At 36.3% G+C, this 25,745-nt stretch overlaps 1 protein-coding gene across 4 annotated transcripts in view; it reads right to left on the bottom strand.

Annotated features, from left to right (window-relative positions):
* The window catches only part of Tif-IA (RNA polymerase I-specific transcription initiation factor RRN3 homolog Tif-IA), a 282,972-nt gene that overhangs the window by 121,830 nt on the left and 135,397 nt on the right, over window positions 1-25,745 (bottom strand). For 3 of the 4 annotated variants that reach the window (XM_090377082.1, XM_090377081.1, XM_090377083.1), the window contains 2 exons: window positions 10,178-10,313; window positions 2,633-2,769 (listed from right to left, as the gene is read on the bottom strand). The exons of the other annotated variant lie outside the window; for it this stretch is intronic. In XM_090377082.1, coding sequence (XP_090233208.1) covers window positions 2,633-2,769; window positions 10,178-10,313 — 273 coding nt within the window. The remainder of the gene's footprint in view (window positions 1-2,632; window positions 2,770-10,177; window positions 10,314-25,745) is intronic. 4 annotated transcript variants of the gene reach the window in all.

Genomic DNA, 25,745 nt, shown 5'->3' with positions numbered 1-25,745 from the left:
TTAAGGTGAGCACAGAATAGTTAACTAGGGTGGAGGGAGAGAGGAAACAATGGGATATGCAGATTATTATTATAATTTTTTTTTTTTTTATAAGAAGCTGTTGATTTATGTTTGGGTATTAAATAACTACGACGAGGAATATTACAACTTTCTGAAAGTGATAAAGCCCAAGAAACCTATAGGGAAACAGAAATCCAAAGAAGAAAAAATTAGTCAAGAAACACTTGTCATGATGAACCAAAGACGACAAATGAAGAGCAAGAAAAACACTGACAGGGAGAAAATTGAGTATACTGAGTTATGCAAAGCCATTAGAAAGAGACTCAGAGAGGACATAAGAAGATTTAACACGAGAAAAGTAGAACAAGCATTAAGGGAAAACAAAGGATTTAAATCAGCAGCCATGAGCAGTAATACAGAAAGACAAATGATACTGAAACTGAAGAATAGCGATGGTGTACTTATAAACAGCAGAGAAGGCATAATTCAAATAGCAGAAGACTACTATAGAGAATTATACAAGGAACGAGGGAATGATACCAGCAGTGGGGAACATGGATTGCAAAGTAGCAACACATACGACATACCCGATATTCTTCCTGATGAGGTAGAACATGCATTGAAGAAAATAAAGAATCGGAAAGCCCCAGGGGGGAAGATGAAGTTACTGTAGAGTTGTTAAAATTGGGAGGAAGAGACATAACACAAAAACTGGCAAGGCTCTTCACAAAGTGCATTAGAAAAGGTGTGATGCCTAAGCAGTGGAATAAAGCAATCATAGTTTTGCTGCATAAGAAAGGAGATAAATCATAAATTGGAAATTATAGACCAATTAGCTTGTTATCCCATATCTACAAGTTGTTCACAACGGTCATTACTAACAGATTAGAAAGAATACTTGATGAGAATCAACCGAAAGAGCAAGCTGGCTTTAGGACAGGATTCTCAACTATGGATCACCTTCATGTAATATCACAGCTAATGGAGAAAGCAAATGAATATAAAACACCATTATGCCTGGCATTTGTGGATTATGAAAAGGCATTTGACTCCATACAGCATAAGGCAATGTTTCGGGCACTGGAAAGACAAGGCATAGATACTCCATATATTATGATTTTGAAGAAAATATATGAGAGTGCTACATCCTTTATTAGACTAGACAAAGACAGTGGCAAATTTAAAATGGAGAAAGGAGTTCGACAAGGAGACACAATATCTCCAAAGCTGTTTACTGCTGCCCTTGAGGAAGCTTTCAGAAGATTAGACTGGTCGCAGAAAGGAGTCAATGTGAACGGAGAGTACCTAAACCATTTACGATTTGCAGATGACATTGTGGTCATAAGCCACAATCCCAAAGAATTAGAGGAAAATCTTAATCAGTTATGCACAGTTAGTAAGGATTTTGGACTAAAGATGAATATGGCTAAAACAAAAGTAATGATGAACAAGTATGCCACGGAAAGGGAAATAATGATTGAAGGAACAGTAATTGAAAAGGTGGAGTCATACACTTATCTGGGACAAGTTATTAGCTGTAATAATGATAAATGGCTGGAAGTCAAGAGAAGAATAAATTTTGGATGGATAGCATTCAGGAAATATAGTCACATACTGAAGAGCAATATCCCAGTTTGTCTGAAACGTAAAATAATGAATCAATTTATACTCTCCACCATGACTTATGGAAGTGAAACTTGGGCACTCACCAAAAGAATGGAAGAGAAGCTAAGAACTACACAGCGAAGAATGGAACGAATTATATTGGGAATCAGACTGTTAGATAAGAAGAGAAACACATGGATTAGGCAGCAAACTCAAGTAAAGGACATTCTTATCAAAACTAAAGAACTAAAATGGTCTTGGGCAGGACACATAGCTCGAAGACATGATGACAGATGGACTAAGAAAATAACAAAATGGTACTCAAGAGGAGCTAGAAGAAAACCTGGAAGACAAAGGCGGAGATGGATAGATGAAATTCATGAGTTTTTGGGTAGTAAATGGATGGCCAGTGCTCAAAACAGAAAGAACTGGAAAGTTGCTGGAGAGGCCTTCATCCTGCAGTGGAGTGAAAATGGCTGATGATGATGATGGCCTTGAATGGTTTGAGCAGGCTCTATGCTGATGGGATTCTTCCTCTTGCGCAGATTATGAACCTGAGTGGTCCTAAAGGATGGGCAAAATGGGAAGTGTTTTTTTTTTTGGCTGATGCTGTATAAGCTTGCTTGCTTTCTTTTGTATCAAATCCCTCTGCTAATGCTAAAATGACCAGGACATAAAATATTTAATTTGTCTTATTAGGTAAAAATTATTTATCAAATAACTATAGATATAAAATAAAAAAAAAAAAAAAAAAAAAAAGGAAGAGATATATATTCATTTGTAGAAATCTCTTCTATAGGTTTCAGTTATTATAGTTTGTTCCTGCATTAGAAGTTAGTCAATGAATAAGAATATGGATAAGATACTGGGCAGAATAAAATTATACGGGTCTATTACCTAACATAATTCAAATGGATTTAGGCAAATATAAATGTAGATTAGCTTTTTACAGAGGTGAAGGCACATAGAAAGTTTGCAATTTATTTATAGTAAGAGTATAAAGATAAGAAAAAAAAACAATACTTACAGGTCTGAAACTACAGATAAAAAACATGATGAACTGTACATGAGAACAGGCATGTGTAGGTAAAATCTGTTTATCAAACACTAACAGTAGTTCTTTGTATAAGTTTTTTGTTTGTACAAAATTTATTTCTTGATTATCTAAAAGGAAATAAAGATATATATACATATATATGTGTGTGTGTGTGTCTATATATATATATATATATATATTAGAATGATGATTACAAATGTAAAAATAATGCCAGCAGCATGGCAAGACAGAAGAGCAAAAATAGTCAAAATTAAACATAACGATCAAACCAACAGGGAGGGAAGAGAAGGGTTTAATAAAGTTTAGGATTATAAGTTTAACTAATATAAGTTTAGGGTTATATTTTTGTATTAAAATTGAATCGAAATTATGATTCAGAACGGAGCAGCAAAGCAAAAGGCTCAAGCTAATGGGAATGATATGGTTCAGAGAAGAACTGAGGGAGGGCAGTTGTCCTCTGAATCACAGTCTTTTGAAATGTACTGCATGTTTGATGTTTGTGGAGCAATCAGGAATAGGACATGATATTGCAAAGGGGAATGTCTTTGTGTGTGTGTGTGTGTGTGTGTGTGTGTGTGTGTGTGTGTGTGTGTGTAATGTAAGGAGTGTGAGGAAATCAGGCGCCAACTCAGAGTTGTCATGGGCCTATATGAGGGCTTGAAGGACAGGGTGGATGCCCTCGAAGGATTTAAATTGAGGAGCCCATCAGCCTCTCAGCGGCCCACATCAATGCCAGAGCTTGCACTTGAACATCACGCAACACAGCACCAACCCCCAAGGCAGAATGCGCTGGTCCCTAAGGAACTAGTTGTTGTCGGTGACTATTGTCAGGGAAATGGAGAACATTGTGATATTTGTGCCCTTAACATTGTGTTAAGGCACAAAATGTGATATTGTACACGTTGGCACTGGAGGAATGTGCCAACGAGTTCAACATATAGAACATGTTGTTCAATGTGTACAGGCTGAACAACGAGTACAGGTCAATGTTGAAAAAAAAAAAAAAAAAGCCACAAGTTAGGGTTGAATTTGAAAGAGTCTGCAATTATGACCAGCCACGATAAGGGGGAGTATATAATGAGAGCCTTGTCAATCAATTCGCCCCTGGAGAGATTGTGCAAGGCTCAAGGGTTAGAATTTTTCTCAGCCTGGTCTGTGCTTGTTAACAGAAGAGACTGCTTCTACAGGGATGGGATACACTTAAATAGAAAGGGTGCAAGGTTATTTGGTGATGCTATTGAGACAGTGGGTTGGAAAACTGCTGGCTTGGGGGAGGATATGCAGACTAATAGATTAACAGTAGCTGCTGTCAGAGCAGAAAGTGATTTTGCACTGCTTCCATTGGAAGGAGCAGCAGCCTGGAAAACAAGGTGCAGGGTATTCTAGAGCGCTGGGAGTCATTGCAGAACAAGTAAATACATGGACTGTGTTAGGGTAGCTAAGAATAGGAACAGGTGCATGTATACTTGCATGTACACCAATACTAGGTGTTTGGTAAATAAATTTGATGAATTTGAGGTGTTGTTCAAAACATCAAAGGCAGATATTGTTGGAATATCAGAGACGTGGCATCACATAGATATAAAAGAATGCAGAACTGGAATTAGGGGAGTACAATGTGTACAAGAAGGATAGACAGGATAGGAAGGGAGGAGGGGTTATGCTATTAGTTAAGAAACATAAAATCCAAGGAAATACAGCCAGTCGATATCGCTGGACAGTGCAGTGTCGAGTAAGTTTAGTGTGACATAAGCATTGGGAGATCAAAATTGAGAGTAGGAGTGTGTCATAGGCCTAATCACTCTGATAACTATAATAAACAACTGTACAGAGGAAACAGAGTAGGCCATTAAATCAGAGTATCTTATAATGGAAGATTTTAATTTCCCAGATATTGACTGGAATTAGTGGTTTGGTCACTCACATATCAGCAAGGCTTTTGTGGATTCATGGGATGATTGTTTTCTACAGCAGCATGTTTGGGAGGCAACTAGAGGGAGTAATGTTGTTGTTGTTATTTGGTTTTTAGGAGCATTAGCAACTACGGCCATATTGCTCCAGAGGATATGCGGTGGTCATTCAGAGGGAGTAATACTCTTGATCTGATTATCAGTAGTGATTCTTCGTGCATTAAGAATCTGCAGATAAAGGAACCACTAGGTGGCAGTGATCACAGTGTGCTGAAGTTGGATTTACTCAAAGAAGTAACTAACATCAGGGATAAAGGGAAGAGTTTTTGCTTTTTCAAAGGTGACTACAGTTGGGAGACAGTATTTAAATTCTATATGGTGGGACCAACTGATGACATTACCAACAGCAAATTCAAAATGGGAAGCACTTAAAGAATTAATCTTGGAAGCTACTAGGCTTTTCATTCCAACTAAGATATATTGCTCAAAGTTTAAGCCTAAATGGACGCCAGATGAACTAATGAGACGTGGCAAAGAAGAAAAATGCATGGGATACATATAACTTAACAGGTGAAACGGAAGCCTATGATAAATACAAGCTGGTCTGTAACCAAGTCACAAAGGAGGTTAGGCAGGCAAAGGCAGATTACGAGAAATCTTTTGCAAAGGAAGCAAAGAAAAACAGCAAAGAGATCTTTATTTATGTAAACTCTAGAAGGAAGGGGATGAATTTGGGCCACTTGATATCAGTGGTTCAACTGTTTATGATCCTGCTCAGGTAGCTAACAAACATAATGAGATTTTTCAAACGTGAATTAAACTCTGGAAGTGAGCTAGATGATTTTGTAATAACAGAGCAAAGTGGAGGAGAAATTGTTGCAGATAAATATAAGAAAGGCACCTGGGGTGGATGGAATCTATCCAGTTATATTAAAGGAGGCAGCAAAGGACGTAAGCAAACCCTTAGCCATAATTATGAGAGCTTCCTTGGAACCATGGGAGGTACCCATGGACTGGAGATGTGCAAATGTGACCCCAATACACAAACGAGGATCAAAGGGTGACACAAGTAATTACAGACATGTTAGTTTAACTTCTGTTCCAGGGAAATTAAAGGAGGCACTGGTTAAAGAAGCACTGCAGGATCATCTAGACAAGACTTCAGTTATAGCTCAGACACAGCATGGGTTTGTTAATGGGAAGTCTTGTGTGACCAATTTTATTGGATACAATGATGTAGTCACAAAGGAACTGGATGCAAAGAATAATTTGGATCTTATAAAGGCTTCTGATACTGTTGCACATGGAAGACTGGGATTCTTATGGGATTCTTCCTCTTGCTCAGATTACTCACTTGAGGGGGTATAAATTCAAACTGAGGAAAGACAGTTGTCAAATAGATAGTTGGAACAAACTTCCATCTGTCGTAGTGGAGGTCAGCAACTTAAAGAAGTTCAACAAGGCAGAATTAGACAAATATTTGGAGTGAATGGATAGGCGAAATGGGAAGGTTTTTTTTTTTTTTTTTGCTGATGTTATATAAGCTTGCATTCTTGCATCATCATCCATTTTATTTTCAATCCAATGCAAGATGAAAGCCTCAAGCCTCTCCAGCAACTTTCCAGTTTCTTCTGTTTTGTGCAACAGCCATCCATTTACTACCCACAATCTGATGAATTACATCTGACCATCTCTGTCGTTGTCTTCCAGGTTTGTTTTCTTCTAGCTCCTATTGAGTACCATTCTTTTATTCTCTTAGTCCATCTGTCATCATGTCTTCGAGATATGTGTACCGCCAAGCCCATTTTAGTTCTTTAGGTTTGATAAGAATGTCCTTTACTTGAGTTTGCTGCCTAATCCATGTGTTTCTATTCTTATTTAACAGTCTGATTCCCAATATAATTCATTCCATTCTTCACTGTATAATTCTCAGCTTCTCTTCCATTCTTTTCATGAATGTCCAAGTTTCATTTCCATAAGTCGTAGTGGGGAGTATACACTGGTTCATTATTTTACGTTTCAGACAATTTGGGATATTGCTCCTCAGTATGTGACTATATTTCCTGAATGCTATCCATCCAAAATTTATTCTTCTCTTGACATCCAGTCATTTATCATTATTACAGCTAATGACTTGTCCCAGATAGGTATATGACTCCACTTTTTCAATTACTGCTCCTTCAATCATTATATCCCTTTCTATGGCATATTTTTTCATCATTACTTTTGTTTTAGCCATATTCATCTTTAGTCCAAAATCCTTACCTACTCTGCATAACTGATTAAGATTTTCCTCCAATTCTTTGGGATCGTGACTTATGACCACAGTGTCATCTGCAAATCGTAAATGGTTTAGGTACTCTCCGTTCACATTGACTCCTTTCTGCAACCAGTCTAATCTTCTGAAAGCTTCCTCAAGGGCAGCAGTAAACAGCTTCGGGGATATTGTGTCTCCTTGTCGAACTCCTTTCTCGATTTTAAATTTGCTACTGTCTTTGTCTAGTCTAATAAAGGAGGTTGCACTCTCATATATTTTCTTCAAAATCATAATATATGGGGTATCTATGCCTTGTCTTTCCAGTGCCCTAAACATTGCCTTATGCTGTATGGAGTCAAATGCCTTTTCATAATCCACAAATGCCAGGCATAATGGTGTTTTATATTTATTTGCTTTCTCCATTAGCTGTGCTATTACGTGAAGGTTAATCATAGTTGAGAATCCTGTCCCAAAGCCAGCTTGCTCTTTCGGTTGATTCTCATCAAGTATTCTTTCTAATCTGTTAGTAATGACCCTTGTAAACAACTTGATGTGGGATAACAAACTAATTGGTCTATAATTTCCAATTTCTGATTTATCTCCTTTCTTATGCAAACAAAACTTTGTTTGTTTGCATTATTCCACTCCTTAGGCATCACACCTTCTCTAATGCATTTTGTGAAGAGTCTTGCCAGTTTTTGTGTTATGTCTCTTCCTCCCAATTTTCTTTCTCTCAATTTTAACAACTCTACAGTAACGTCATCTTCCCCTGGGGCTTTCTGATTCTTCATTTTCTTCAACGCATGTTCTACCTCATCAGGAAGGATATCGGGTATGTCGTATGTGTTACTATTTTGCAATCCATCTTCCCCACTGCTGGCATCATTCCCTTGCTCCTCGTATAACTCTTTATTTGAAGACTATTCAAATAGTCTTCTGCTATTTGAATTATGCCTTCTCTGCTGTTTATAAGTACACCATCGCTATTCTTCAGTTTCAGTATCATTTGTCTTTCTGTATTACTGCTCATGGCTTCTGATTTAAATCCTTTGTTTTTCCTTAGTGCTTGTTCTACTTTTCTTGTGTTAAATCTTCTTATGTCCTCTCTGAGTCTCTTTCTAATGGCTCTGCAAAACTCAGTATACTCAATTTTCTACCTATCAGTGTTTTTCTTGCTCTTCATTTGTCATCTTCAGTTCATCATGACAAGTGTTTCTTGACTGATTTTTTTCTTCTTTGGATTTCTTTTTACCTATAGGTTTCTTGGGCTTTATCACTTTAAGAAATTGCATCATATTCCCTGCTAATGCTAAGTTCTGTAAGTTGCAGCATCTGGGGACTAGGCATTTGCGAGGTGATCTGACTGAGGTGTATAAAGCCTTGAATGGTTTCAGCAAGCTCAATGCTGATGGGATATTTCTGCTTGGTCAGATTTAGAACCTGAAGGGGAATAGATTCAAACTGAAAAGACAGTTGTAGAATAGATGTGCGGAAGTTGATTAAAGGCTGAATGGTTGATTTAAGTGAACTAGAGAAACATTTGGAGTGATTGGATGGGTGAAATGGAAAGGGTTTTTTTTTTTTTTTTGGCTGATGCTGTATAAGCTTGCTTTCTTGCATCATAAGCCTCATACGCCTCAACTAATGCTAATAGTGCCAGCAAGCAACACAAAATAACTAAGTTTCTGAAAACAGGCTGTTTTATATGTTTGTTTGTAGGTTTACGGTGCAAAGGCAGCAAGGCCATAATGCACTTTACTATGGTGGTTTTTTATATGATTTGTAACTGTTTATGCGCATATGCATATTGTAACTGGTTATGCACAAGTTTGTTTACAGGGCTAGACAGAGACTTTTGTTTTATTAGATAAAAAATATTTTGTTTTCCTTTATTGGTATTTAAAATTATATTCATATTTTCAGGTTTGTCCTTTCTTTATAAATGCAGCACGTGTTTCAAAATATAAATGAGTTTTGTAATTTACTCTATTTTAAAAAAATTAATGCTCACTTTTTTTTTTTTTTATTTCAACAATCCCTGTATATATATACGATAGGAGAAATAACAAGAAATCTCAATCACTTATTAATATCATTATATTTAATGAACTCTTAATGAAAGAAAATATGAAAATACAGTAAACCCCCGCTATTCGCGGTATCTATATTCGCAGTCGCTGATTTAACATAAAATGAAACCTAAAAAAATGTGAATTTTAAAGCGCTGTGAACATTTTCCGCCATAAAAAAACATGGGCGTGGCTAAAATTATCTTTCCCGGTCAAAACAGCGCTCAGTGGATGGAGGGAGAGGGGTGACAAAATCGCGAGCGTGGATGTTTCTCGCTAATCCTTGTACAGTATGTGTTATGCGCTTGCCATGGAAGGTTTCGTCGTTTGTTTTTAATTTATATGCTTTTAAAATTGAATAAATTTATCAATTTATAAATTGATAAATTGATTTGTAAGCATATCAATTTATAAATTGATATGCTTACAAAATTGATAAATCTACCATTTTGCAGTGTAAAACAGACTTTTTCGAGTGTGTTAACGGAAGAAAGTGGCTTTATTTGGACAAATTTTTTCTAACCCGTACAAAAATATGGCTACGAATAACAAGGGAAATGTGAATGTGAAATTATCAAAGAAGGTGATGACATTAGCGAATAAAATTGAGTTATTAGACAAAATTTCTAACGGTGAAAGTGTCTTCTCAGTGGCAAAACATAAAATCAATGAGTCAACGGTATGATCAATCAAGAAATCGGAAGAAAAAATCCGCCGTAGTGTCCGTGAAAATGCGCTAATTGCTTCAAAAATTTGCTCTGTAACTCGTGATGTTAAATTAGAAAAAATGGAAAAGCTTTAAATCTGTGGATAGAAGACTGAACTCAAAATAAAATTCTGTTAAGTTCACTCATCATTCGTGAAAAGGCAAAACTCTTTTATCAACACTTAAGCGAAACGGGTAATAGCACTGGCGGATAAGTTATTTTAGTTAGCAAAGGCGCTGGTTTGAAAGATTTGTTTGAAATTTCTAATAAATATTACATTTAATATTAAACTGTTTCTTATTTTCATTTCAATGCCATATGCTTGCATTTCACTATGTACTGCTTATGTACATAGTCATATTATGAAGGTACATACAATACATACATAGACAAAATTTTAGACAAATTTTTGTTATATATTTCATACTTTGGAACGGAACCCCTTTATTACTATGGGAGCCATAACTCAGTATTCGCGTTTTCGGTATTTGCGGCATTTCTCAGGAATGTAACTCCCGCGAATAGCGGGGGTTTACTGTAATTAGAGAATATTATATTTTAGATTGTCTTACCAATTTTGTATACAGACTCAACATATTGAAATAATCTTTCCATCACAATATCTAAAACATTGCCAAGAGGATGTTTCATAGAATTTTTTGATCCCTTCAAACCATTACTCTGATCTGTGCACAATGAATCATGTTCCTAGAAGTAAAAATTATTTACATGTTATATAACATTATTATTCAGAAAAATTCTAAACCCCAAGGAATGATTAAGAAATCACATTAATAAAAGAAGCTTTTCATTCAAAAATTAAAGATTATTAATTTTGTATAAAAACAAAATTACTAAGTTAGAGAGAGAATTAGACTGAAATATCCGTGGACAGCTAGAGCAGAAATGACATTGCATGATGTAGAAATTACGATATTAAATTTTGCATTAATATTTATTTTATAAATGTAAAGTTGTTTATACATTTTTATAACAAAAAGTGGCAAAGCATACATGTACCAAACCAGAGCAATGCAATGCACCCCCCACCTAAACAAATGGGAACCCTGAAATTACCTCAACATTTTTACTTTACCTGGAACCAAATGATAAAATTAGCAGGGACCTGAAAACTGAATTTTGATTGGGACCCCCAAAGTTTGCTATACCACTAATTTTTCAAGCACTTAGTCATAAATTCCTTTAGGTAGTAAACAAAAATATTATATGGCACCAGGTGCCGATTAATGGGGTGGAGTGGAGGGTTGACTACTTTTAAAAATCTGAACTTAAATTTATTTGGATTTTTTTGCTTTTTTTTATAGAAAAGTTATAAGAAAATTCTTAAATTTGGTCTGTAAAGTTTCTCCTCCTGCCCACCCTCTCTTTTTGAAGTTCAGTTTCCCTCAGGTGATACATAACACATTTAAAACACATGGTAGTTGCAGGAAAATGTTGGCCACCACTGCCCCAGAAGATCATGGATAACATGTATGGTGATTCCCAATAGAGATGCTTACATTAGCAGCAATCATGTACACAATAACTTGTCAATCTTTTTTGCACCAGGGCCCCTCCACCGCGCCATATTATTGTTAGTTGTTGTTGTGCACACAATATCTACTTGCAAACCATATGCATCATTCTGACATGTTCCACATATTTAATCTCCTGCAGTTGGCTATGGACAGCTGCTGCCATCATGCAGCAGGTGTCTGTAGCCAACTTTGTTACTGTTATCGTTGAGAAACTACAGGCTCACAACAACCAATCAATGCATTTTGTTTGTTTTGGAGGTCCTGATATCAAACTGTGTATACAGTATAAACAGACATACAGGGAAATGGAAAGAATTTTGGACATTCAAGGTCGTATGGAAATCATAAGTTTTCTATAATTTAAGTGCATACAGGCATTTATTTATTTATTGATTTACCTGTGCAGAAAGCAGGTAAAACCATTTATTATTTACTTACTTATTTGATTATTTTCAGAGCAACAAATGTTGCTCTGAAAATAACTTAATTAATTCTATTTATTTAAATCTGACCTTTTTTGCAGACCTCATTTAAGACCTTTGATAAAAACAAAATATATATATAAATAATAATAAAAAATATGTACTATATGTAATGAGCTGCTGCTGCTTTACTCTGAGACTGATAGTGCCACTGATAATGTCAGAGCGGCAGCCGTTAAAAATGTTTTTAATGCAAAACTCATTAAACTGGTACAGTAAAATAAAACATTACGAAACTGGTACAGTAAAATAAATAAAAAAAAAAAAAAAGTATTGCTGCATTACTTTTATTGAAAAAATAATTTCAGTACAACGAAATACAATGAATGGAATTTTTTTTATTGTACTAGTACAATGAAAAAATTTGTATAAAATATATTATAATAACACAAATTATTGGGCTATGATAACTGAAATAAGATATATAATTTTGACACTCAAATGATTTCAATTCCCGAGTGAATATTCCATCGATTGTCGTTCCATTACGTGTAGTATTTACTAAAGTATTTGACTTAATATATGTAAATTGAAGACATCTTTAATAAATTTACAAAACTTCTTTCCAGCCTCGAATTTAATTCTAGACTGAAATCACCAGCAAGAACTACAGGTATATGATCCAGTGGCTCTTCCAATAATTTTGCACCTTCAATGGAATACAGCATCAAATTCTTGTTTATGAATTTTTGAATTATATCTAATGGCATCCCTGGATTGATGTATATGGCAATGATGAAAATAGATTCACTATTGAATTTGCACAAAGATCCACAAATGTCTCCAATTTCATCGGATACTGCTGTCATCTGTGAAAATATTTATTTTCATTCAAAATTTCATTCTCCTCATTGATAAATGGTATGTATAAAGTTACCATTTCACGTATATGTTCATGAAGACATGTTGTATTATAATTCCGATACCGAATTATTTTAGGAAATTGTCTTTTCACACATTCCCCATTTCCTTTCCAATAATGAGCAGTAAATTGTGCAAGAGTTATATCTTTTAATGTTTAGCTCTGTTTTTAATATTTATCAAAAATCTTTCCATATATCCAAAGACTCACTATCAACTTGTTCATCCAATTCAGCTTTTCATTTACGTAATTTCTGACGCTCATGTGGCCATACCATTGGCACGTATTCAATCGCTCTTGACGATACGGACATTAGGTATTGTAATAAATACAAAGCTGCCTCCTATTGTATTCAATATATCTACACAATGCTTGTGTCAGATCAAGATATTCTTCTTGCAGCTCTATAATTATCCTTTGCAGGTTGCTTATTCCTATGTTAGTTTAATTCACATATTCAACTAGATATGCTGCATATGAATATTCTTCTATGATAAATTGTAAATCCAAATTAGATTTGAGCACTCCTAAAATCCAAGGATTGTAATTATTCATATATTTCTCTTCTATCTTGCATTTAAGAAATACATGTGGTTATTTGATACCAGCCCTCAAAATATTTAGATATTCTTCTTCTGATTGGCATTGATTTGATTTAAGGAATTCTTCAAAATTAACATGATTATCCGATTCTAACGAGTCGTGAATTTTATGATATTTTTTGCAATAAGCTAATCTTCGATTGTCATCTGTGGCCATCAGTATCAAATATACGATTTTGTGACATTGGCCAAAAAGGTGCTTAAAATCGACATTCGCGCCGGTTTCAGTTATTATTTTTATAACAGGTAAAAGTATGTTTATGTTGCTGTAAATTTAAATAATGTGAAGTTTTCTTTATAGAACATAATGCATCTATCATTTGGATTGCTTCTTCCATCCCACCTTTTTTTTTCTAATGGTGCATTGTTCATCCATAATAACATATGTGCATGTGGAGTTCCTTGATGTTGAAATTCAATGCATTTAAAGAAATTCAGAACATAATATTTCCCAAAAGGACTATAGGCTTTCGATTTTAAAATTTTGAGTATACTCTCAACAATTTTATAGTAATAGTGACATGTGATGCAAGAAAGCAAGCGTATGAGCTTATGTAGCATCAGCCAAAAAAAAAAAAAAAAATTCACACAGCCATTCCCCTCTAAATGTTTGTCCAGTTCCTCCTTAAATTTATTTAACCTATCAACTTCCACAACAACAGATGGAAGTTTGTTCCAGCAATTAACCACCCGCTGGCTAAAGGCAAATTTCCATACATCAATTCTACAGCTGTCTTTCCTCAATTTGAATTTATGCTCCCTTAGGTTCGTAATCTGAACAAGTGGAAGAATCCCATCAGAATTCAGCGTGCTCAACCCATTCAAGGCCTTATACACCTCAATCAGATCACCTCACAGGTGCCTAGTCTCCAGCCACTGCAATTTTGCAGAACTTAAGCCTCTCTTGGTAAGAGGATCCCTTCATTCCCCTCACCAATCTTGTTGCCTTTCTCTGTACACGCTCAAGCAAATCTACATCCTTCCTAAAATGAGGCCTCCAGACCTGTATGCAGTACTCAAGGCATGGCCTGATCATTGCCTTATACAGAGGGACAATCACCTCCTTTTCCCTGCTAGCAAAATTCCTGTATATCATTGACAAAACCCCATGACCTGCTCTTGCAGCCTGTCTGCATTGTTCAGAAAACTTCATATCTGATTGCACAATTACTCCCAGGTCTTTTTCATTTTCTACCACCCTAAGTCTAGTACCACACAGTTGGTACATTCCTCTAGAGTTACTTCTACCCATATGCAGTACTTTGCATTTGTCAATGTTAAACTTCATTTGCCACTTCTCAGCCCCATCTTCCCAAATATAAAGTATATGGCACACATTACAGGGTTTTCATTTATTAATGTAGCTCTTTCCACGTAAGGAAGATCCATAACTTCATTAGTTGTAATTTCTCGTTTATATCTGAATTTGTATAACATACATAGTAATATGCGCCATGTTGGTTCACATGCACTCAACGTCAAGGACAATGTAGGTTTTCCTAATTGACAAATTATGGCAAACACATCTCGTTTATGTTGACTCCAATAATATGCTGAATTGGGAATTGATTTTAGAAATGCCAAGTTAGAATCTAATGATTTGTTAATAAATTCTTTCGATTCCAATATAGAACGAGTAATGTTAGCTGTTATTCCTACTGATTTAAATGCATTTTGCAAATTTTCTGCAGCACGCATTCGCATAATTTTCATTGCCATATATAGCAAATGTTGGGGAGTTACTCCGATGATCAGATCTACGAATTTCACTCGATGCCATCATAAAGGGAGTAATCATCAATTCAATTTTAAATTTTCGTGCATGTCCCAAATATATAGCTGGAAAAGAAATTTCTTCTGCATGTATATCAAATATGAAACTTGGAGATGATTTCTGATCCGGTGCTATATATAAATATTTATCTTCAGACCATAATAATGTTTGTTGTTGAATTAATAGTAATTCATCATCACTGTTGAAAGGTCCACAATTTCAGCCAAATGTTCATGTTCACTATCATCATTTGTCCCCAAAAAATCATCATGTACTTTTTATGCCATAGAATTTATACAAAGGTGAATTTATCAAATACCGTAACCATATTTTCACTATTTTCTTCTGCACACATCCTTGTAGATATGATGATTTATATATGAGTCTTCGTTTTATATGTACATTAATGACATAATCGTCATCTAATTTTCTAGTTAACTGATGAACCATCATATTTACCTTAACTGATACATTTATTACTTGTCCAATGATCCCATATTCATAACGTAAATCACAAATTTGCATAAAGGGTAATCGTGGTGATATCAAATGCTCAGTTACAACATCCAGTGGAGGCAAATGAGTAGGATGTGTTGGATATATAAATCCATTTGATGTGGCCATATATGGTATCCATCTCTCTTTTAATGAAGTATGACATGTATTACACGTCATGAAAGTACTTCACTTGTTGTAAATGAAATTCATTTTGAAGTAATTCATATGAAGTTGTTGGAAATGGTTTCAAATCTAATGGAAATCATAAATAATCACAAACATTACAACTAAACCCAAATGGGTTTTTGTACACAAGTTTTTCAAACTCATTGTCAGCTCATGTACGTGCACAATATTCCTTCATTCATTCTGCTGGAGTTTTAGATTCCTGATAAGTATCAGGCATAGTACAACTCTCTGGTTGACAAGTATGGCATAGTACAACTCTCTGGTTGACAAGTATGGCATAGTACAACTCTCTGGTTGACAAGTATGGCATAGTACAACTCTCTGGTTGACAAGTATGGCATAGTACAACTCTCTGGTTGACAAGTATGGCATAGTAGAACTCTGTAGTTGAATTTCATTATGATTTGGAATAGTTTGAATTTCTAATTTCCTTTTCTTCTGTTCACGATATTCTTTCATTATTTCAGCTCGAGTTTTTTTGGGTGCAGTTTGAGAACTCCCAGGCATAATGAAACACTCTTGTTGAATTTCATCTGGATTCACATTTCTGTCCAAATTCCCTTTCTTTCTTTCACGATATTCCTTCGAATGCCGGGCTATAGATTTTGGCACAGTCACTCACGCGAGGTGCCTCTGTAGTCAGGTGGGCAGGAGCAGCAGTGCGTAGCACACGCTGCTTGATTAGACCGGGGTTTGAGCCCGTGACCACCAAATACGGAGGATGCGGAAAGGTCAGGGAATGACCACCGCATATCTCCGGAGCAATACGGCCTTAGATGCTAATGCTCCTAAAAACCAAATAACAAACAAACATAATAAACAGTCACTTGTGTATTAATCATTATGCTGATATAACATAGCACATCACTGCTCAATTGTACTTGTTGTGTCACTGCAGCAACAAGTACAACGATGCGCATCGAATTTCGTGAAATTTATTGCAATATCCCATCATATCTGTAGGCTAGGGGTTTTACAGTAAATTGTTGAAATAATAATGCAAACAGAAGGGAATAATAAAATAAATAAAAGTAAACTAAATAAGAAAGTAAAATTAATATCACACCAAAAAAATTAAAGGCCAAAGCCAACATCAAGATATCTGGCCTTGGTGGAATACAGTGGTCTCATCGATATACACCATATGGTAGACAGGTTTGCAAACTCACTGGGTATAATGTGAACAAATCAAGGACTGATTCACAGGACACGGGCAAGTGTCATGAGTCATTTGAATTCTCCTTCAAATGACTCATGACGTGTCATTTGAAGAGGTTTCAGACTATGAGCATTTATTGCCTAAAGACCTTTATGACAGTCGCTGTTGCAAAGCTTGTGCTATAGGCAGCAATTGTATCGGGAGAAATTTCCATGGGTTGAACCAGGTACTGCTTGCTGGCTCATGTTTGATCAAAAAGCTGGTTGCGGTATCCCAAATATTAGAAGGATTAAGATCACCAGTGAACAATTTGATGGTTGCTACCAGCTGTGGCATTATCAGTTTTGGCATTTAATCTCATCAAGAGCTGTTGCTAGCTGTGATGTGCAAAGTTCTGAATGGATCCAATGTTTTTTGTGCATGTCCCAAATATATAGCTGCCACTTCAGATTGAAGTGGATTGCTCATAAACATTGGATTCAGCAGAACTAGGAAATTCTGCTGACATATTTAATAGTGGTCTTTGGATCAGAGACATGAAGCAAGTGTTTTTTTCACCATCTCTTTGTGGATATCTTTATATGCAGATTAGTCACATAATCCTGAAAGGTCAACTCGGGATCAAAGAGTCAGTGTGAGGGAAAAAACTTGTGGAATGGGTGCTCCTACTCTGGCTGGTTGAAGGCAGGTGGGGCTTTTTATTTTATTAGGATTTAAGCTAAGATAAAAGCAAGACAATTCATCATGGGTAGCATTCAAGTGATAGTTGAGGCACTGTGGATCATCTCTAGCTTTAATAAACATGAAGAGCTTTATGTTGTTGGCATAGCAGACAATGAGGAACAGTGGTGACAAGGATGCAAGACCACTCCTCCTCGAGGAATGCCTGCATGACCAGCTCGGGTGAGATTATTGGTGCCTAAATGTAGGCAAACTGGAGGCAAGTAATGACAGGAAAAAGGCAAGTAAATCTCCCTTAATGTGGTAGTATTTCTGTCAGAGATGACAGAGGCCGATGTCAAACGTTGATTTCAGATCTAGGTAAACAACTGTCTTCTCAGCATTGTGTTCAAAGGCTTTGAGAACTCTGAAGGAATTGTCCAACATATGCAATTTCTAGGAAATTTCAAGGAAAGACAAGACCCGATTAGTGTCTGTTGGGGTACGTACCTACCCCAACTGGATTCAATACATATATTCTATAATTTTTACTCTATTTACTCTAACTAGAAAGCTGAAACTTGCTATAGCTGGAGCCAGAACTGTTTTCTTTGATTTTCAGACTTCAATTTTCAGAAATTTCTATTCAATTTCATGCAAATGACAAAAATGTGACATCAAGTGTGCATTTTTTTAAAACCTTTTACAGTTATTTTTTTCACCCCCCCCATCCTAACTAGCCTAGGGTTTTTATGAAACATAATACATGATTTGTTTGTTGTTTCAGAGAGAGAGAGTGCACGCCTGGTTTCGTTTATGGAGCGAAGCGTGAGAAGCTTCGCTCCGGCATTACGTCAGTTCTCCATACAACTTTATCGAGGAGGCAAAAAACAAAAGAAGGCAAATGCAAGTTACTGTTTGTTGCCATAAGAAACAATAAAGCAAAACAGTAGTAACAATTGTTTCTGAAAAGCAAAAAGATCGTATTTCCTTTCTTCAATATGTATTGCACTTACTAACAGAAAATCAAGGAAATTCATCTATTGGAAGCCACACTGGAAATGTGTGGGAAAACTAGTGTAAAACTGATAACACTGCAATGCACAATGCACATCTGATAAAAAAAAAAAGAGTTTGCTCTATTGTTTTTAGGGAACAATATTGGAACAGCAGTTTCCTGGATGTATATTTGATCTTCTAACAAAATTTCAAGGAAATATTTCTATTGATAGCTGCATTACAAACTTCGAAAACTGGTGCGAAAAAGAAAAAAAAAAATCATCAGTTATGAATAACGGATTGTTTTTTGAAATGTGTATTGTTCACAAAACTGCAATATTATTGAACAATTCAAAGCAAACGGATTATGGCTAATGGGCTGTTCAAAAAGTATTGTTAGAAAATATCTCCTTGGTATGCATTTGATGTTATCACAAAGGGAGAAATTCTGTTTTAGTATACAAGCTGAATAAATTCACCATCCACGGCCATATGTTGCTCTGAGCTGCAATAAAAAGATATACCTCACTGAAAAATAGATTTACTCCCTATCTCTTCTTTTGTTGTACTGTGGGAAGGTTATTTCACACAATCAAGGTGGTGACTGCTAAATGCAATGCTCTTTCTTGTATTCTCTCTCTCTCTCTCTCTCTCTCTATCTTGGGATCTCCTCTGGCCACGTGGTTGTCCTGAAGTATAAACAGAAAATTTGTTTGTCAGAATGCTGCCCGCCAATGGCACCAATTCTCAACTCTTTTACTGTCCTTCTAATTTACAGTGTTCAGATAATCCACTTCAGGAAAATTCGCAAGCGCTATATCAATTAGGAGCAAAAACCATTTCCCCCACCATAACGAATTACTTTAGGTACAATAAAGGACTACTACTGATGATTTTAATGGAAGTTTCCATAATAAAACATCTGTACAAGGCGAAAACATGCGGTCACTCGAAAGAAAGTAATCGTAGTCATTTGCATTCAAGGACAAGCTATACAGTAATGTTTGAAATTTATAATGCAGTTCACTTATTAATATTTCCAGAGGGATTATTGACAAGTACATGTTAGGAGCAGAAAATGCTCTCCACTACCCACACAATAATGAATTATTTTATAACTTATCAACAAAAATATTTTCTAGAAATTTCGTTAAAGATAAAACATACATTCAGAAAACGTCCTGCACACCGATATTGTTGGCTACAGCAATTATGTAAAGCAACAAAGCAAAATATTGTAACAGAGGTATAATGCAAAATATTGTTAGAAAGTAAAAATGCAAAATATTGTAATAAGGCAATAATGCAAAATATCGTTCCCTAAAACAATTGCAGTAAAGCAAAGTTTTTTGTGTTTTTTTTTTTTTTATAAAATGCACCCTGGACCAAAATCGGACTTATTTGAACTTCAGCATCTGTGATGAAATGTCCTGCACACCAATATTGTTGGCTACAGCAATTACGTAATGCAATAACGCGAAATATTGTAACAGAGCTATAATGCAAAATATTGTTAGAAAGCAAAAATGCAAAATATTGTTAGAAAGCAAAAATGCAAAATATTGTTATAAAGTAATAATGCAAAATATTGTTCCCTAAAACAATTATAGAGTACAGCAAAGTGTGCTTTTTTTTTCCTTTTTTTTTTTTTTTTTTAAATCAAATGCGCATTGTGTTACCAGTTTTATGCCCGTTTTTTTTCCGTTTCCATTGTGGCTTCCAATAGATAAATTTCCTTGATTTTGTGTTAATAGATACAATAGGCAAGGGCGCTCGCCATAAGACAGAAAAGACTAGCCTGCAACCAAGTTGCCCTGGACAAGCTGAAAAATCTAAAAGACTACAAAAGTAGAGCTACAAGAAAATCACTATGAAAGAAGAAATATTTAAAGTGACTAAGCTCACTTTTCAACAGACTGTAACATTTTCTGGCCTTCCATGCAAACCGCCAATATGACTCCTAACCATAACCCGAAGCTATCTGTCAAAAAACTACCACTGAAAGCAGTAGTCAGCTCTAACCGATTTCTTGTTTCTAATAAAAATGTGTAGTACATATATTATAGACCCCCCCCCCAGTAGATATCTTCAATAAAATCATTGAAAGTGGAAAGATCCCAAAGATCTGGAACACGTATTTTGTCCATCCAGTCCCTAAATGCAGAGACCCCAAGCAGCCACAAGATTTCAGGCCTAATGCCATCAGCTGTGGGTTCCTTAAGATATTTGAAAAAGCAATTCGGCCCTTCATTGCAGACCACTGTTTCAATCACCAGCCCCTGTACCTCCATACCGTGATTAAGGGGAGATCTGTAAATAGTAACCTCATGGACACCCTTATCAGAATCCAGAAAGCCCTCAATGACAGGACACAGCTAGACATTAATTTTTTTTTTATACTAAAGAGGCCTATGACAAAATAATCTCTAATCACCATTCTCCAGCATTACTTCAACATTGCAGGAAATACTCTCAGCATAATTAAATCAATCCTGGAGCATAGACATCTCATCATCTCACATCGTAGCTTCCGGACAACGTGCACTACTAATAGGGGTAACCCGCAAGGGAGAGTCCTATCATCAACCCTATTTGCTGCAGTGCTAGAGCCTTCCTGGTATTCCCAATCATATATTTTTTTTTTTTTATGAAAACCCCAAACACGAAAGATATCAAAACCTATAGTACTTAGTACCGTGCATGGGTTGAAGGAGAAGTATGTTGGGAGGGGGATGCCGGAAACTTTGCTCTAGAGACTAAACATGGGTTTCACCACTTCAAGCCTCCAATAAGCAAAGTGGTGGTATTTCACCGGTTGATGAAAGTCATCTACCACCTTGAATGCTGATGACTTGAAATTTTACATTACATCCTTTAACAAATGTAAAATAATGTAATTTTATTTGCCTGCAGGTAAATAAAAAAAATTCATCAACTTGAACAATTTCTGGCCTTGATTGGTTTACAGATTAACCAAGCAAAGACAGCCCAAATGTCATTCACCTGGAAGAAGAAGTTACACAATAATATCAATGTTACCATCAACGGATCACCCATTAAAAAAGTTAAAACACACAAGGATCTGGGGGTTAGCATGGGATGAGGGTCTGACATTCCAGGCACCTCCTGAACATGAAAAAAAAAATGTATTCTGTTATGTGGGTAATCTGCAATGAACTAATGGGGATACATAATGCTGAATTGGTCAAGAAATACGTCCTTCGGTGTCTCTACTCCATTCCTCTATGCAGCAACTATTTGGTCATCAGCCCCTACAACACACCTCAACAAGTTACTCAGCCTGGAACTGGCCCCTGAAATGGCTCAACTGGCAACCAGTGCACTATGTCTAGGGCCCAACTCTACATCAATCTCGAAGTCACACCATGGAAACAACGAATTGTGGCAGCTAACCTTCTTGCACTGGGCAAACTAATTACAGGATGACTCGACGCCTCTGATATCGGTGACCTAATAAAAACTTCCCGAATTGCCAGAGGAAGTCAAGTGGACACAACACTCCCACTGAGTATAAGTTTCAGCAACCTCAAAGGACCGAGATGCATGTTCCCAGGAAAATCAGTTGATTTGATAAACAGTCTAACTATTGACCTCGATAAATTCTGCCAGCATCATACTTACAGATGCCAGAAACTAATGGACACAAACACAAATCTACTATTATGACCCTCAGAGACACCACCAGAAGGAAAATATGGACTGCCTCAACTAAGGAAATACCTGCTTGTACATACTACACAAATCTACTATTATGACCCTCAGAGACACCACCAGAAGGAAAATATGGACTGCCTCAACTAAGGAAATACCTGCTTGTACATACTTCACGTTTTATCCAGCATTTTTTGATAAAATATTATCTTGCTTAGTTTGAGATACTACGGTATTCCACAATTTTCAAGTATGTAATAAAAGAATTCTGTAAATACTGTTCCTTTCAGGTTAAGCACTTATATGGCTCCATGTAAACTCAGACACACGTCCCTGCCTTAACCTGTGAATGTAATAATCACCCTCCTAGCTACTGTTGTCCAGGGGGTGGCTCTAAAGCAGAGCAATAAACAGATATTAATAATAATAATAATAATAATACATATTGAAGAAAGGAATTACGATATTTTTGTTTTTCAAAAACAATTCACTGCAATTCTTTTGTACAGCAATTACATAAAGTAAAATATTGTAACAGAGCTATAATACATGTTTGAAAGTAACGATGCGCAACTGTTTGTTTTCCAAGAAAATTTAGGGGGGAAATTTCTATCAGCATGGCTCACACTTGTAGGTAGAAGGAATTTGTTTTGTAGAGATGGGATACACTTAAACAAAGGTGGTGCAAAAGTTTTTGCCAGTATTATTGAGGATACCTTAAAGGTTCAGGGAAACTGCTAGTTAGAGGGGGGGGGGATGTGGGTAATACTGACATGCGTTTATCTGGTAATAATGGTCTAAGTAACTCTTGCACATGCCTCAAGAGTTCTTATCTGTTACCCCAACTGGACATATCTAGATGTTCTGGGGGGCAGAAACGTTTCAAGTGAGCGGGTAGCTAATTCCAGGAAAGCGAGCCTAAAAAACTTCAAGGGTTGTGTTAGGGTTGTTAAATATACAAGATCAGTAAGTCTTAATTGTTTATATAGTAATGTTAGAAGTGTCGTCAATAAAATGAGTGAATTCAAACTGCTGGTTAAAACAAGTAACACACACATAATAGGACTTACGGAGACATGGTGCCACCCGGAAATTGGGGATGATGAGTTTCAGTACGGCTTGTATAATGTATTTAGGAAGGATACAGTAGATAGAAGGGGTGGTGAGGTAATGCTTCTTATCAGAAGCAGCCTGAGTGCAATGATAGCTTTCCCGGATTCAGACGTTCACATGCTGGTATAGAATCTGTATGGTGTGAGATAGTTGGAAACAAAGGTATAATGTGAGTGGGAGTAATCTACAGACCAGGTGATTGTGGAGATTATGATCAAAGCCTCTACATGCAAATGGAATGGGCAAGTAAGCGTCAGTATCTTATTATGGGCGATTTCAATTTGCCTCTAATTGATTGGAGTAAAAGACAGGAAGGAAACTCGACATGGAGAACAAAATTTTTAAATCAACTAGATGATTGTTATTTGTATGAACATGTCAGGGAAAGTACTAGAGAAAAGAATATCCTAGACCTCATCATCACCCATTTGAGCAGGAAGTGATCACGGAGTTCTACGGTGGATGATGATGATGATGAAAGAGGTAGCAGTAGTAAAAGGCAAAGGAATGGGTTTTAATTTCAGAAAAGGAAATTACGATGCCTTAAGGTACTATATGGCCTCTATTAACTGGGTAGATATTGCACAGAGAATGAATACAATTGAACTGTGGTATGCTTTTAAAACATTAATCACAGATGCCTTGAATGCGTATTTACCATTTAAAAAAAATACTCCACGAGGAGGGTTCCAAGTTGGATGAATAGTGAAGTTGCCACATTACTTTAGCAGAAAAAGGTGGCATGGAAAGGTTACACAGCAATAAAAAGTACTGAAGCCTATAACAGCTACAAGATGATCTGTAATAGAGCCACAGAAAAGGTTGGACAGGATAAGGCAGTTTATGAGAAATCACTAGCAAACAGAGCAAAGAGGGGGGGATAAGGAATTCTTCACATATATGAATGCCAGGACAAACCAGATCGGACCTTTACGTAAGGGAAAGGGGATAGTATTAAATACACCAGCTGCTGTTGCAGATGAACTCAACAGTTATTTTGCATCACCTTTTGTGTCAATGGGAAATTGTGGGAGCGAAATTGAAAAATATGCAATTAATGATATTGAAATTTTGCAAGATTATTTAATGAAAAATAACTTTCGAGCCTACAGGCCAGTAAGGCTCCTGGAGTTGATGGAATATACCCTATAATCTTAAGAGAGGCAGCAAGTGAGTGCACTGAACCATTGAGGCTAGTTATGCGAGCATCACTAGATTCTGAGGAGATTCCGGTGAATTGGAAAAGTGCCAATGTATCTCCCATACATAAGGGTGGCTCTAAGAGTGAAGTGGGAAATTATCGACCTCTCAGTCTGACTTCAGTGGTAGGGAAAATCATGGAGGCAATGATCAAGGGTGGAATTCAGGATCATATGGATAGAATTGCAATTCTCATGGATCCTCAGCATGGTTTTGTAGAGAGAAAATCATGTTTAACAAACCTGGTTCGCTATTTTGAAAGAGTCACTCACAAGCTGGATTTAGGGAATAATTTCAACATTGTTTATTTAGATTTCAGCAAAGCTTTTGACTCAGTCCCACATGAGCATTGCTTTATAAGCTGGAACAGGTTGGAATCACTGGGAAAATCCTTAAATGGATAGCAGGATGGCTTCAGGGCAGGAGGCAGAGGGTTGTGATAAACAGCTATTCCTCAGATTGGGTTGATGTAAGAAGTGGGGTTCCCCAAGGATCCGTATTAGGACCACTAATACTGATTTTTAATTTTCATAAACAACATTGATGAAGGGATAGAGGGCGTGATGTCTAAATTTGCAGATGTTAAAATTGGTAGAGTAGTTAATGATCACTGTCAAGCCAAGCTTCTTTGGAGAGTCTCATACACCGACCACTGAACAAAATTTACTGTAACTAAAATTTTTACAAATAGTATAAAAACAAATTATTTACAATAAACTAATAATTGTATATTGCGGAATACTAAAATCTGTAATAAAAGATCGTTTACCATAAAATAAGCTAAAATATAAAATTAAAAGCGCTAAAAAATCTGGAGCTTTCGAGAGCGTCCACTCTCTTCTTCAACAGTAATATGACTTTCTGCAACATCTCCTTAAATAGAAGGTTCACGGTACCTCCACACGTGGTTCAATCGGCACATGGTCAAAACCGGAAGCGGAAATGTCTCGGGTACGTGGCAAATAAAATCGTTCATCCGAACTTAATACAATTGTTTCAAAAATAGGATGAATACGCATGCCCCTATCTCTATTCATGGTATTCTTACTGGATGAACCAATCCGTAAACCCTCGAGCCATTTACGCTCCCAGTATCCGTGTGCACGATCCAAAATAATAGCATCCTCCGGGGAGATTTGTTGCTGCTTCTCCCAAAAATGTTCGGCCACGGCAGACTTACTGTAATCAGCGGTTCTTATGGCATTTAAATGTTTTAAATTTAAATGGCATTTAAATTGAACGGGCCATTAATAAGTTTCCTGAGCCTTTAGCTAATGAAATCCGTGTGAAGTCTGCTGCAGCGTTGAGTCAGGTGAGGAAGGCATCCCCGAATCTCAGCCTTAGTCAAAAGAGAGCACTAGAAGAATTGAGAAGAGACAAAGGAATATTTGT

This window comes from Mastigoproctus giganteus, chromosome 7, assembly GCF_048544385.1.
Source record: "Mastigoproctus giganteus isolate SK-2022 chromosome 7, ASM4854438v1, whole genome shotgun sequence".
Classification (NCBI taxonomy): domain Eukaryota; kingdom Metazoa; phylum Arthropoda; class Arachnida; order Uropygi; family Thelyphonidae; genus Mastigoproctus; species Mastigoproctus giganteus.
Note: the sequence above shows the minus strand (reverse complement) of the source record. Positions and strands in the feature narration are given on the sequence as shown.